Source organism: Colossoma macropomum, unplaced genomic scaffold (genome assembly GCF_904425465.1).
Source record: "Colossoma macropomum unplaced genomic scaffold, Colossoma_macropomum, whole genome shotgun sequence".
Classification (NCBI taxonomy): Eukaryota; Metazoa; Chordata; class Actinopteri; order Characiformes; family Serrasalmidae; genus Colossoma; species Colossoma macropomum.
This window is the reverse complement of record NW_023494805.1, coordinates 7739027-7752304: the sequence shown is the minus strand read 5'-3', so window position 1 is coordinate 7752304 and position 13278 is coordinate 7739027. Positions and strand designations below refer to the sequence as shown.

General features: G+C 40.7%; 1 protein-coding gene across 1 annotated transcript in view; it reads right to left on the bottom strand.

Moving 5' to 3' along the window:
* LOC118826685 (phosphatase and actin regulator 1-like) overlaps positions 1–13278 on the bottom strand; it is a 120125-nt gene that overhangs the window by 17507 nt on the left and 89340 nt on the right. Inside the window, exons 5-8 of the mRNA XM_036597716.1 lie at positions 11832–12114; positions 6633–6649; positions 6453–6602; positions 4129–4285 (exon numbers count right to left, since the gene is read on the bottom strand). Coding sequence (XP_036453609.1) covers positions 4129–4285; positions 6453–6602; positions 6633–6649; positions 11832–12114 — 607 coding nt within the window. The remainder of the gene's footprint in view (positions 1–4128; positions 4286–6452; positions 6603–6632; positions 6650–11831; positions 12115–13278) is intronic.

Genomic DNA, 13278 nt, shown 5'->3' with positions numbered 1-13278 from the left:
TGGCCTGTTATCATGATCTACATGGCCAGATCATTCATTTTCTCCTTTCCTGATACACCCTGATTTTGAAAGTAACAAAAGAAGAGACTGAGATGTGGTCCTCAAACTTGCGGTGCTCCTTGAAATATGAATTGATCTACTTCTCTCTCTTTTCTTTAGCCAGTCCGTCACCCACACTCGCTCAGCTTTTTTAGGTCCTTTATCTTTGTCTAGCATATTTACAAGTACTAGACCAGTGATAGTTCTCTTTCTGCTTTTTGATACCGTCAATTTAAATGATGAAAATAGCGGAAAAAGGTGAGAAAAATGGTACAAATACGCAAATGCAAACAACACAGGTGTGGATATACAGTGAAATGAAACGATGCATTACAAATACCAGCAGTTAATCTGGCTAACCAGTGAATGTGTTGCATGCAACTCTGTTTTTGAACCGCTTTGTGTAACTATCAAGTTATCAAGGACAAAATTTATATGGCACGCAACTCCTAGTACACAACTAGTTGTTTAAAATATCAACTGTGTATTTTTCTGTTAGTATATCTCGACGCATAAACGTGAATCAAATCTGCTGATGTGCAGCACTGAGAGCAGAACTCGCTCTAACATGTGCATGTGTCTGCACGGCAAGACGTTGTTACACAACAGCGCACAACCCTGCGGAGTAACCAGGTTACGTAAGCAAGAAGGACCCAAAGTGACAGCTGTTTGCTTATTTGCTCGGCCAGCGGTCCTGCGTATTTTGAGAGGTTAAAAGTGAGGTCAAAATGTCCCCCGTGAGCACAAAAGACGACTGACGTCACTGACATCACATCATTCATGGCTGTCCGCTTCAATACTGCCTGGTCTTGTTTCTACCACATGCACTGTGTTCTCTGCACACATAACATACATCTACATGCTTATATGTTACATCCATGTGCTAAAACCAGGCTTGCTGTTCATCAGACAACGTTGACGAGTGCTCCAACACAGGGACGCAGGCATGATGTGGTTTGGGTCAGGTTGGGTTTAGAAACTTTATTGGACTCGAGTTGGTTTCTGACACAAAACCTGATGATGTCGTTTTTTTAAGTCTTAATAATATCATCAGTTTCTGCCTCAAACTATGATGTTCAGGTTGGGTATGGACAGAATTTTGTTGGAATTGGGTCAGGGGTGGACTCAAAACTTGATGTTTGGGTCAGATCCGGACAGAATTTTGTTGGAATTGGGTCAGGGGTAGACTCAAAACTTGACGATGTCTGGGTCGGGTTTGGACAGAGTTTTGTTGGAATTGGGTCGGGGTGGACTCAAAACTTGATGACGTTTGGGTCAGATCCGGACAGAGTTTTGTTGGAATTGGGTCGGGGTGGACTCAAAACTTGATGATGTTCGGATCAGATCCGGACAGAACTTTGTTGGAATTGGGTCAGGGTGGACTCAAAACTTGATGATGTTCGGATCAGATCTGGACAGAACTTTGTTGGAATTGGGTCGGGGTGGACTCAAAACTGATGATATTTGGGTGTCTTGGAACTGGGTCAGTTTCTGACTCAAAACTCAGTCTCAGAGAGGACTCCGGATTTTCTGCCTCAAACACGATGCTGTGTGTCATGTTGGGTCAAGCTCTGATGAAAACATCTTGGGTGGTATTCAGTTTCAGACCAACATTCCTGGCCCGTTTAACTCCACAGATGTTCTATGCATGTGACTTATGATCCTTCATTAACATCTGCAGGCTTTTTACTGAGTAACTAATATTAACACATTTTACTCGGTAACTACTTTTCTGCATTCAGTGCTACTATAAACTGCTGGACAAGTACTAGGAACTTAAGTGTGGGCCCCCATACAGGCACTTGCAGTTAAAAAAGTTCTACTACCCGGTCAGTATCAGACTACTCATGAAAACAATCGGCCTCCTTTACTTCCTAAAACCCACCCCCAGTTTTTACGAAGATTCTGACATTCACCGATGTTTTCTTATTTGGGATTTGTTCTTAGGTAAGACCAGAATCTACACACACTAAGAGCACAAAGGTGAGAACAGATCTGTGGTGTAAGAACAGGTCATGAATCAAATGCAGACTTTCTCAGAACCTTTCTCAGCATCACACAAGAGAAAACTTCAGAAGATATCAGAGAATGAGGCCCAATGGTGTTGATGCAACCCTAGTTATCATCACTGAGCCACATGGCGCACACTGGCGTCAGCGCGGATTCGGCAGCACTGTCCCTGATGGCGGAGTATGTTTTGCTGGCAGAGTGCTTTGGGACGGTGACAGCTGCCTCTGAGGATGAGGACGGGTGCCAAGGCAGCGTTCCAATAATCCCTCTGCTCCCCTCTGCTCTCCCTTTATCACACCCCAATAACAGTACTCACTTGCGCTGAAACATTCCTGTGTGTTCAGCGTAGCTGCCATCAATCCCATCAGTTTTTAATCTCCTGCACTTGTCAAATCTGTCCGCCATCAGCAGCTAACTACGTAGCTTAGGGGAGTCATCGTGCCATGTCCCCAGCTTTCAATAAGACTTGCTAAATCCTATTTGTGGCATCATATCAAGCTTATAAAATTGCTTACAAGTGCAGAGAGACAATTGCACTGTTTCCGTAAGGTAATTCTTCTCTCTATATTCATTTTAATTTGAACGTATCTGCTTTTGTGAGGACGCAAGGCCTGATTTAGCTTGTAAACGTGGTCTGTTTTTCATATTAGCTGAGACATTCAGCATTTTCCAACTATGTTCATGAGTTGCTCAATGTTCAAATCATTTGAATTTTAAGGGAAAACACATCTGGTCCCCGATCTTGTTTAGCTAGCAGCAGTCATCGAGCATCAGTTTTCACTTTCCTTACTGTCTAAAGCTTTTCTGAACCCTCTGAAGAGGAAAATGCATTGAACTGCTTTAATCTAGTTTAGCTGGCAACAGCCAAGGCCGCACTGCTGCCATGATGAGTCACTGAACCAGAGAGAGTGAGAGAGAGTGAGAGGGGAGGAAAAAAAGAGAAGGACAGAGGGAGAGATAGAAGAGTGAGAGAGAGGCAGTGGGAGGTCTGAAATTAGGTCAGCTCAGTTTTTACCACACTGGTTTTAATAAGCCAGTTCTGCACGGGCCGCTGCGGTGGTTCGGTGATGACGGAGCTCGTGCCGCCTCTGATGACTCTGATGGTTTTATTCACTGGGACATTTGCCCACTGAGTCAGAGGCTCATTGATGGAGGCATGAAATGACGCCCTGTGGCTGAGAAGGGTTTTAGGAGCCGATTTAGGGATTTGTCCCAAACTCACGTGTCTTTGTGAGGCTGGGTTAGTTTGTGGTGCACGTGTGGACAATTGTTTACAACAACAAGGGTTACCTACAGGATCAAAAATGTTTTTCATATCTTAAAATCTTTTTGTTTTGGTTACAGGGCTTAAGATTAGAGTTTAGAGTTTAGAGGTTTAGAATAAGGCGTAGACAATTTGTATCACATTCAGAAACTTACAGCACTGTGTAAATGTCCAAGACCACCCTTCATTTATTTAAATTCCAGTCAAAACGATCAAGTTAGTGATTTACCAGAAACAGGCAGAAAACACATTTAATAAAACAACTGAACTACTAGACATAATATCAATATCATAATATCTGCAGGGCTATTTTTCCACGCCTCCAAAGTTCAGTCTTAAAAGTTGGTTACATTTTCTGAGTAATCCCACATTCAGTGATGTTGAGGTCTGGACTCTAAAGTGGTCAGTCCATTGTTCTGAGAACACCAGCAGCTTCTTTGTTTGATGTGTCCTTTTCTCAGTGAGGTCTTTTTGACAGCTACACATCCTTTCAGACCCATTGTGTTGTCTTCTGGCAGCGGAAGGATGGACAGAAACATGCTTTCAGATTTGAAGCAAGAGTGGAGCTTGATTTTCTCCTCTCTCTTAAAGATGAAAGGCGTTAAGTGCTGTTTATCTGATGTGGACGTGTTGGTGGTCTACCAGCTTTTGTAATCTTTCTCCTTCCTTACGCAAGTGGATTATCTTATATCTCATCTCATCATTTGATGGCCGTTTTTATTTGAGATAAATTAAGCAAAGGGTGGTCATTCTGTGGACTTTTGAACAGCACTGTATAAAAACAGCCCTGTATGCGTAAGTGAGTGTGTGCTCACCGTGTGAGTTTGGTGCCGATCTGTTGTCTGGACTCGTGTCTTTCCTCGTCCGTCTGCATGGGCAGAATGTTTTTCTCCTCCAGCTCTCTCTTAGATGGCCGGTTACTCAGCTTTATAGCTAGAGAGTCTTTCCTCAGCACCTTCCGGGCTAGTGTACCTGAACAGACAGACACAATGAGTAAGAGTCAGAGTCATCTATTACACCTACTGTTCCTAAACCCGCAGATATGGTGGACATACTGTCTGGGCTGACCAATGGAAAAAGGTTGTCTCATGTCATGGAAAACTGAATATTCCTTGTTTTTTCTTCAAATAGTCGCCTCACAGCAAGAAGGGCCTGGGTTCGATTCCCCAGCCGGGCGACCAGCGTCCTTTCTGTGTGGATTCTGCATGTTCTCCCCGTGTCTGTGTGGGTTTCCTCCCACAGTCCAAAGACATGCAGTCAGGCCAACTGGAGATGCTAAACTGCCCCTAGGTGTGAATGTGTGTGACTGTGTATATCTGTGTATCTGCCCTGCGATGGACTGGCGATCTGTCCAGGGTGTTTCCTGCCTTCCGCCCAATGACCGCTGAGATAGGCTCCAGCTCCCCCCGCAACCCAGAAGGATAAGCAGTTTAGAAAGTATGTGTGTGTGAAAGAGTTGGGGGTGTAAATAGTGTTAAAGGTTTATAATTTATAGTTCCACATATGGACACTAACCAGTTCTGAAATCACTGTATTTGTTATGGCACAAGACAGCCAATCAGAACAAAGATCATTTATATGTGGTCTAAGATTACACAGAAAAACTGGTATTTTTCCATTTAAGCCTTGAAATAAACAAAGTTTTAGAATTTTGATTTTTTTTTTTCATATTCAAGTTCATATTTAAAACAGGAAACAGGAAAAGGAAATATTCAAAATTCTGCACTATTTCTGAGCCACTATTCAAACTGAAGCAAATTTGTGAAATTGATCATGTTTAGGCCTTTGAACAAAAAAGGTTAGATTTTTTTAGTCTTATCTCTTCCACTGCAGCTCAGACGACTCTCAGAAGGATTTAATCTACTGATCAGAGGCTTCTGCACAGCCTTATGGAGTCCAAGCCAGCTTGAGTGCACATTGTCATTAAAGCAGGCAAGAGGGACAAATCAAATACTAAAACATTCTCAAATTCATATAAACATTCAAATGATAATATAACACTATTTGATATGAAACCAATCCTACTGCAAGCTGTGTAACACCATTTAGAAACACATCTCGCAAGCCAGACTGGGTAGATTTCAAGGACTGCCATCTTTGATAGGATCTGACTGGATTTGTGGAGTATCAGCTTCAAACTAAACTAAGTACCTACAGCTTCAAACTAAATTCTGGAATAACTTATATAAAACAGGATAACATAAATGGTTCCGGGTTCAGAGAGTTGGCCTGTATCTCGCTCTGAAAGGGTAACTGGTGTGTAGAGATGCAACTGCTTGTTAGTAGCATTTGGCATGATAAATTATTGTATGTTTCCCATTAGACTAATAATACCAGTATGTGGAGACATGGATATCCAGAGCCAGTTTAAATTCTCTGTGAGAGATAAGAATCTGAGAAGTGGTGATTTTTGCGTGCAGTTTACATCAGACAGTCTGTGTACTTCTGTGGGCCTTCTGAGCCTTCTGAGTGCCTGAGGCTCAAACTTACTGAAATACAACCAAAAACTCCTGTAGTGCACATCTCACACCTCAAACCACAGCATCTGCACCCCCCACACTCTTTTTATATGGTCATGTCAACCAGTCAACTACTTTTGAATAACTAGAATGACTAGTAATTTACATTACAATTTACATTACATTTACATTAAAAGTAAAGAACAGCCTTCTCATGTAAATCTCCTGTAAATCTCCTGTAAATTAGCCATTTTGGAGATACTTGTGTAATATATCCGTGATCTGAATACAAATACCAATTTTTACTTTGTACTTTGTGTAATAATGTGGTTTGGTGGGATCAGAAAAAAAATCGTCGGGCTCAGGTCTGTTTCGGACTGCTGTGGGTCTGGCTGGACAGAAGGTTCTTGGGCTGTATTTGGGTTCAGACCAAAGTTCCATGCCTGAGTGAACCTCTTCCCCCTGAGGTACATTACAAAGCTGGATCCCTTAACTAATAAGCTAAATAGAATGCTTCTATTTAACCTTTATTTTTGTAACTCACCCTTGAAGTTAACCCACAAACACCCAGTTATTCAGGTTCACAGTGCATAACTGACCCAAACGTCCACTATATCTTCTGATATTTGAACAAATGCACACTTGTTGCGCACAGTAAGTTCGATAAGACATAGACTAACTTGTAAAAAGTGAGTCATCATCTTCTTCGTCATCCTCGTCATCCTCCTCCTCCTCCAGTTCATCCTTGTACATGCTGGGCAGGTCCTCGTAGTCAGACTCATTGGGCATATTCTCTTTGTCATCGTCACAGTCGATCACCACCGTGGGCACTGGCCGGCCATCCAGAAGACCACACTGACCAGAGTGCAATGCAGAACTGCCAAGAAAAGAAAACCAGGGCTGTTTCACCGCAGTCATATGACATGTTTTGTTGATTTTCGAAGTGAAAATAAGTCAACACATCCTCTACAGAGAAGAAGCGTATATATGCCATTGTTCTGCACATTTTTACTGTACAATTTCTATTTATTTGCTGAGTTCAACATACTGGAAGAAAATAAAACATAAAATCTAAAATGTGCCAAAACTCATGCGCAGACCCCATTTTATGTATGTGTGTGTATACACCCACATAAAATGTGCTCTGTGCATGAGTTTTGGGACATTTTAGATAATAAATAAATAAATAAATAAACAAACAAATAAATAAATATACACACACATTTACCATTTCATGTAAAAGCATTAACTCATTTAGAAGTTGATGGCAGCAACGCATCTCAAAAAAGTTGGGACAGGGGCAGCAAAGGGCTAGAAAAGTGAGTGGTAATAATATAAAACAGCTGGAGGAACAATTTGCAACTAACTCACATGACTATATGAGTAATGGGTATAAAAAGAGCATTTTAGAGAGGCAGAATCTCTCAGAAGCAAAGATGGACAGAGGTTCACCAATCTGCGAAAAGCTGCATCCAAAAATTGTGAAACAATTTCAAAAAGTGAGCCAGAAAAATGTTGCAATCCACAAAGTTAAAGATGTATAATGAAAAGAAGAAGCCATGTGTCAACACGATCCGGAAACGCCACCTTCTTCTCTGGGCCAAAGCTCATTTAAAATGGAAAACTGTTCTGTGATATATATATATACACATACATATACACACACACACACACACACACACAAAGCAAATACAGTTATTGTGAATTCAAATGTGCAGAAGTTATTATTATGAAGAACTTCTTTTACTTCGGGTGCCACTGCTCGCCGTGCAAACCTCACCCCCACAATCTGACCCCACTGATGCTGCTGCTGCATGAACTAAACTATTCAAATTAATCATTTGCTCCACCTTTTACCCTGTTTTTGTACTATAATACTTTATACTAACAATGTTTACTATCCGGTGTCGACCAGAGGAGGATGGGTTCCCCTTCTGAGTCTTTGTTCCTCACAAAGTTTCTTCCTGTTTCTCTTAGGGAGTTTTTCCTTGCCACTGTTGCCACTGGCGACGCTCATGGGGGCTTGGACCCGGATTTCTTTCTGTAATGCTCATTTCCTTGTAAAGCTGCTTTGTGATAACACCTGTTGTAAAAAGCGCTATATAAATAAACTTTACTCACTTACTACTACTTAGAAAATCAACATGTAAATTAAACAGAGGGTGCCAAAACTTTGGCATATGACTGTACCTTTAAACTGCATTCAACTAAACATCTAGAAACATATATTAAATCAACCTTAATTAACTTTAATTTTCCCTAAACCTAAACTCAATGTAGTTTTCCAGATAATAAAAAACAGAATACAGAATTCTCATCATACAGTAACAGTATCACATGATGATTTAAGCCAGAGCATAACCACACACGCAGTTTGGCCCTTGTTTACTACCGACCCCTCTTAAAGTCTTCGTATCATCCTTGCATGCTTATGTAAGCTGTTTGATCATTTCTGTAATAATCTCCTAATTGAGTTAACTGTAATTATGTTCTGCGTTAATTACAGAAAAGTGGTTGACGCAAGGTGAATCATCCCGACCCGGACCACTCGCAGACCCACCGGTTAATTTCATAACACACTGTTACAGACTGACGCCTGAAGACACGATGCTATAAACGTGCGTCCACAAATGCTGCGTTCATTTCCGAAATGAGCTTCGACGATCTGTGGGAAATGAGCAGGACGCAGTGACGCATCCCTACCAGCGAAATCCAGATTAGCGAGCCATTCATTTGCAGATAGCCACAGTTAAATCTGTGATAAGCCTTTTTGAATGCATTCATAATGGGAAATAGAAAAGGGATAAAAAAAAGAAAACTAAAGAAGGCAATTAACGGCGGTGAAAGAATTTGCAGTCGCATCCGTCACACACAGAAAGAAGTGTGGCCGTGTTAAACAGAACAATCTCAAAAAAAAAAACATGACAACATAAAACATGGATAAATTCCAAACAACACAAAATTACCCCCTAAGAAAATACCACATAACTGCATCCGCACCTCTGTGACCTGATCTAAATAGAAGTGCTACACTCCAAACATCACATAGTTGGAATTTATGACAGAGGCCAACAGAGGAGAAAAAAAAATGAAACAATAAAAAACGCATAACCTGGTGTGAAAAACGTAAAGGGATGCTTTGGCCAAAATGAAAAACACAACCATCACTTTGTCTGTTGTAAACATTTTTACTCACATGCTCCAGCAGTGCAGTTGTAGCCTCTACACTCTCAGAAATAAAGGTACTTAACTGTCACTGGGGCTGTACCCCTCTTGTCACTGGGGTGGGACCCTCAAGGGTACATCTCAGTACCTTTAGTCAGGGAACATAATTGTACCATAATCCACTGAAAGTATATTTTCTAAGCTGTACTGACTCCACACACCCCGTCTCGCCTCCAGGCTTTTATTTTATAGTTCTGTTTTAAAACATTCGGTTATGAAAAGGTACAAATATGAACTTTTACCTGGAAAAGGCACAGAATTGGATCTTAAAACCACTGTTGTATCTTTGAGGTACATTTACATTGTTTGTACCTTGATTAATGAAAAAAGAACCTCCACAGAACCTTTATTTCTAACAGTGTAGTGTGAGATTTTCCAGTTTAAAGTCTAGAAAAAAACACTTTTGATGATGTATTTTTAGAGTGGGAGAAACTACAATAAAAGCTTTTTTTATTAGCTGGTGAATGCAGAAGGAAGACGAGACAGCTAATATCACTCCTAGGATGCCATAAAGGTAAAAGCTAAAGTCAGTGAGGTAGCTGGCTATTCAGATACCTCAGTTTAGCTTCAGTAATACTGACTTGATGACTTGGCTTTTACCTTTTCCCCTACATCCAGATATGTTAAGCGAAAGGTACCAAGGGATGTCTTCATCTCGAGGCAATCACTGTGTCCCATGATTGCTCTGCAATGCCACCTAGATTGTCAATCAATTCAATCAACTAAATCAATTTAATCAACGGTCTGATCCTTTAAAAATCACTTGGCTTTAGTAATGCAACTCAACTCGGACTGCAGCCTCAGAGCCAAATCACAGACTTTATCTCCAAGTTGAAGAATCTTTCAAGAATGAGGGCTGTAAACACGCCCCATGCTGTTCAGACCAAACTGGATCTCTGGTCTGTTATGCAACAGGCACTAGCTGTGGCACTAGCAGGCTGGCATCAGGAAGAGACTGGCAGTGTTTGGACTCTGTGTCACTTCGCCAGCCTGTACCCAGTAGAGCCACAGAGAGGGCATCACAGTGCCCAAGGTCTCTCAACGGAGGGCTAAGTGGGCCACTGAGTCTGTGGTGGGTTCGTTAGCTGGGTCACCCCTCTGAGCACCACATTAAACCAGCATGTTACTGTTGTGGCCTGCTCTCATTCTGACATCTAAAGGGAGCAAAGATAGCCTTGTAACAGTCTCACATACAGTCTCTGATACAGAAGGATAGCAGACAGAGTCAAATTCTGACAGCAAATGACCACAAAGCCAACATGAAACAACATCTTAATTCAACCTTAGACAGAGCAAAGCTACTTACTTAAAAAAGATGGTTCATCAAGGGTTCTTCAGTTAAGAAGTGGTTCTGTATAGAACCACTTGCCTAATGAAAGCGTTCTTCAGATTGATGGAAAATGTGATGTAGATGATCGTATATAGAATCTTTTTTGAAAAGGGTTCTACATATCGCACCAAAAAGGGTTCTTCTATTGTAACAAGCCTGACATCGTTTACAATAGAAGAACCCTTTTTGGTGCGATATAGAACCACCTACAGCACATTCTCCAACAATTTGAATAACGCTTTCATGATGCAAAGAACATGTTAATCATGCAAAGTGTTCTTGAGACCCTAACAGGGTCTCATTTCTCCTTATCTAAACAGAGTAAAGTTAGACTGTAACAGGGTCTCATTTCTCCTTATCTAAACAGAGTAAAGTTAGACTGTAACAGGGTCTCATTTCTCCTTATCTAAACAGAGTAAAGTTAGACTGTAACAGGGTCTCATTTCTCGTTATCTAAACAGAGTAAAGTTAGACTGTAACAGGGTCTCATTTCTCCTTATCTAAACAGAGTAAAGTTAGACTGTAACAGGGTCTCATTTCTCCTTATCTAAACAGAGTAAAGTTAGACTGTAACAGGGTCTCATTTCTCCTTATCTAAACAGAGTAAAGTTAGACTGTAACAGATCAAAACAGAGTAAAACTAGCCTGCATCCAGACGGAAGTGAATAAAACCAGCCTGCTGCAGGGTCTCATTTCAACTTAACAAAAAACAGAAAAACTAGTTTGTAAATGAGTGTCATTCCAATTTAGCAAAAGAGAGCAAAGTTAGATTGTAGCAGGGTCTCTTTTTTTATCAGTGAAAAACAATAGGCTAAATAACTAGCCTGCAGATAGAAATTAGCCAAATTAGCTAAACTGGCACAGAAACGTTTACGTGCATTGCCCCAGTGAATCTAAACGATAAATAAAAAATAAACAATGTATCAGCTAGTGTTTTTGAGTTCTGTTTAAAATGAGCTAAAATCACTGTTCGCTGCTGAAACATCTGGTAAAGCTTCAGTCGTGTTATGACTGTTTTGACAGCAACTGAATGGAATGTTCAATCATTTTAATGAAATAAACACAATCAAAGCAAAAGGCTTTTAAAGTCCAAGTCAGTCAAAAGCCTGAAATGTATTTTCAGGTCTGACTTAGAACCAGATAGGTAGATCCATATACAACCATAAGCAAAAGGGGCACCACTGTTCACATTACATTTAGTTGACTTTCTATGTGGGAAAAAAACAAACTTCTGCACTTTTTAATTCACAATTACTGTTTATTTGCTAAATTTAACATACTGGGGAAAATGAATTATAAAATGTGGCCTGTGCAGAATTTATGGCACATTTTATATTAAATGATACATTTTTAATATGTTAAATTCAGCAAATAAATACTAAAAATCTGCAGAAAAATGTCACTGAAGTGTTTCCTGTAGAGGATGTGTTCTTTTATTTTCACTTAGATCAAAACAACAAAATCTGACCAGGGGTGTAAAACCTCTAGAAGACACTGCGCTCACCTCTCGAGCCTCTGCATGGTGAGCGCCAGCGTCTTGTTGAGCTCCTCGATGATGCGGCTGGGAACGCCGCCATACTGCAGCTGGTGTGGGTGGCCGTGGTGTCCCCCAAGGCCTCCGTGGTGCATCAAGGGTGCGCATTTCTGGGGGTAGGTGGCTAAGGGGTTCGGGGAGGAGACGGGCGGCTCCAGGCCTCCAGACGGCACACAGATCATCACTTTCTTAGGAGGTAGAGGAGGAGAGAGCTTCCCCTGCACACAGGGCAGCTTCAGGGGCTGGCATGGCTCTGAAAACAAACAAAATACATGAAGAAAGAAAAGAAGATGGAGCAGACAGACTTAAGAGGAGATATTCCAGATGTTCTCTAATCAACAGTCCTGCATCCAAATAATTAATAGCACATAAATAGTAAACAGTTAAATATTAATTAGTTGATACCAATTAACTACTGTGTACAAATATTCCTCAACTTGAATGATAAGCCTGCCTATTCAAATAGTAACTGTAGTTTATTGGAAGTTAAATAACATTAAATTAACTTTTTTTTGTTTTTACTGGCATCAGTCAGTTTTTATCAGTTAACACTTAATTGCTGTTAATCAATTAATCATTTACACCCTTACTAACTGTTTAAATGTCCATCCATACACTCTCAATCTTAACGAGCATTTCACTGCTGTCAGAACAAACTCGTATCTCCTAAATGGTAACTTTACAGGAGAAGGAAAAAACATACTTCACCTTTAATGTAAGTCAATGGAACCAGACTTTTTGTCCAAGTAATTTTGAGCTATTTCTTTTGGTCCATTCATCATGAAATTTACAAGAAATCTAAAGGGCAACAGGCCTTTTCAAATTATGTCAAAAATTGAAAAACGACAAAAATTAAAGATACGAGGTTTTATTCCGACAGCAGCGATTTGCACTGATAAATTCTTACATTCTTCTGAAATTCTGGAAAGCGTGTCCTTTGGACAGGCCAATCGTCTCCATTTGATGACCCTGCATGGTTCTACCGATCATTTGGCTGGCGGTCCTGTTCTGGAGGGGGTCATTTCAGGAAAGGGCCCCTAAATCCATTGACGTCATCTATCTCAGCTAAACTAACTGTTACTGATACTCGGTAATTCATTAAGCAAATGTTCTAATGCTCACTGAGGCAATGTTCCAACACACGTTCCCTTATCAACTATAAATTACACAAGTGCTCATCAATTTCCAATTACACGATTACATAAGGCCTGATTAACTTTCGAGAGCCGCGACTCCGACTTTGGTAGGAAAACTGCTTTTTTAACATTCTTCACTCTCACTGTGTAGAACAGAATGTCTCGCACACCAAGAACGAAGGATCAGCGGTAACAGACGCCACCTCACCAACAGCAGCACACTTATGCATTAATAAACCTCTTGATGTGCTTTTAAATGCTGTATGCTGCAAACCAGAAAT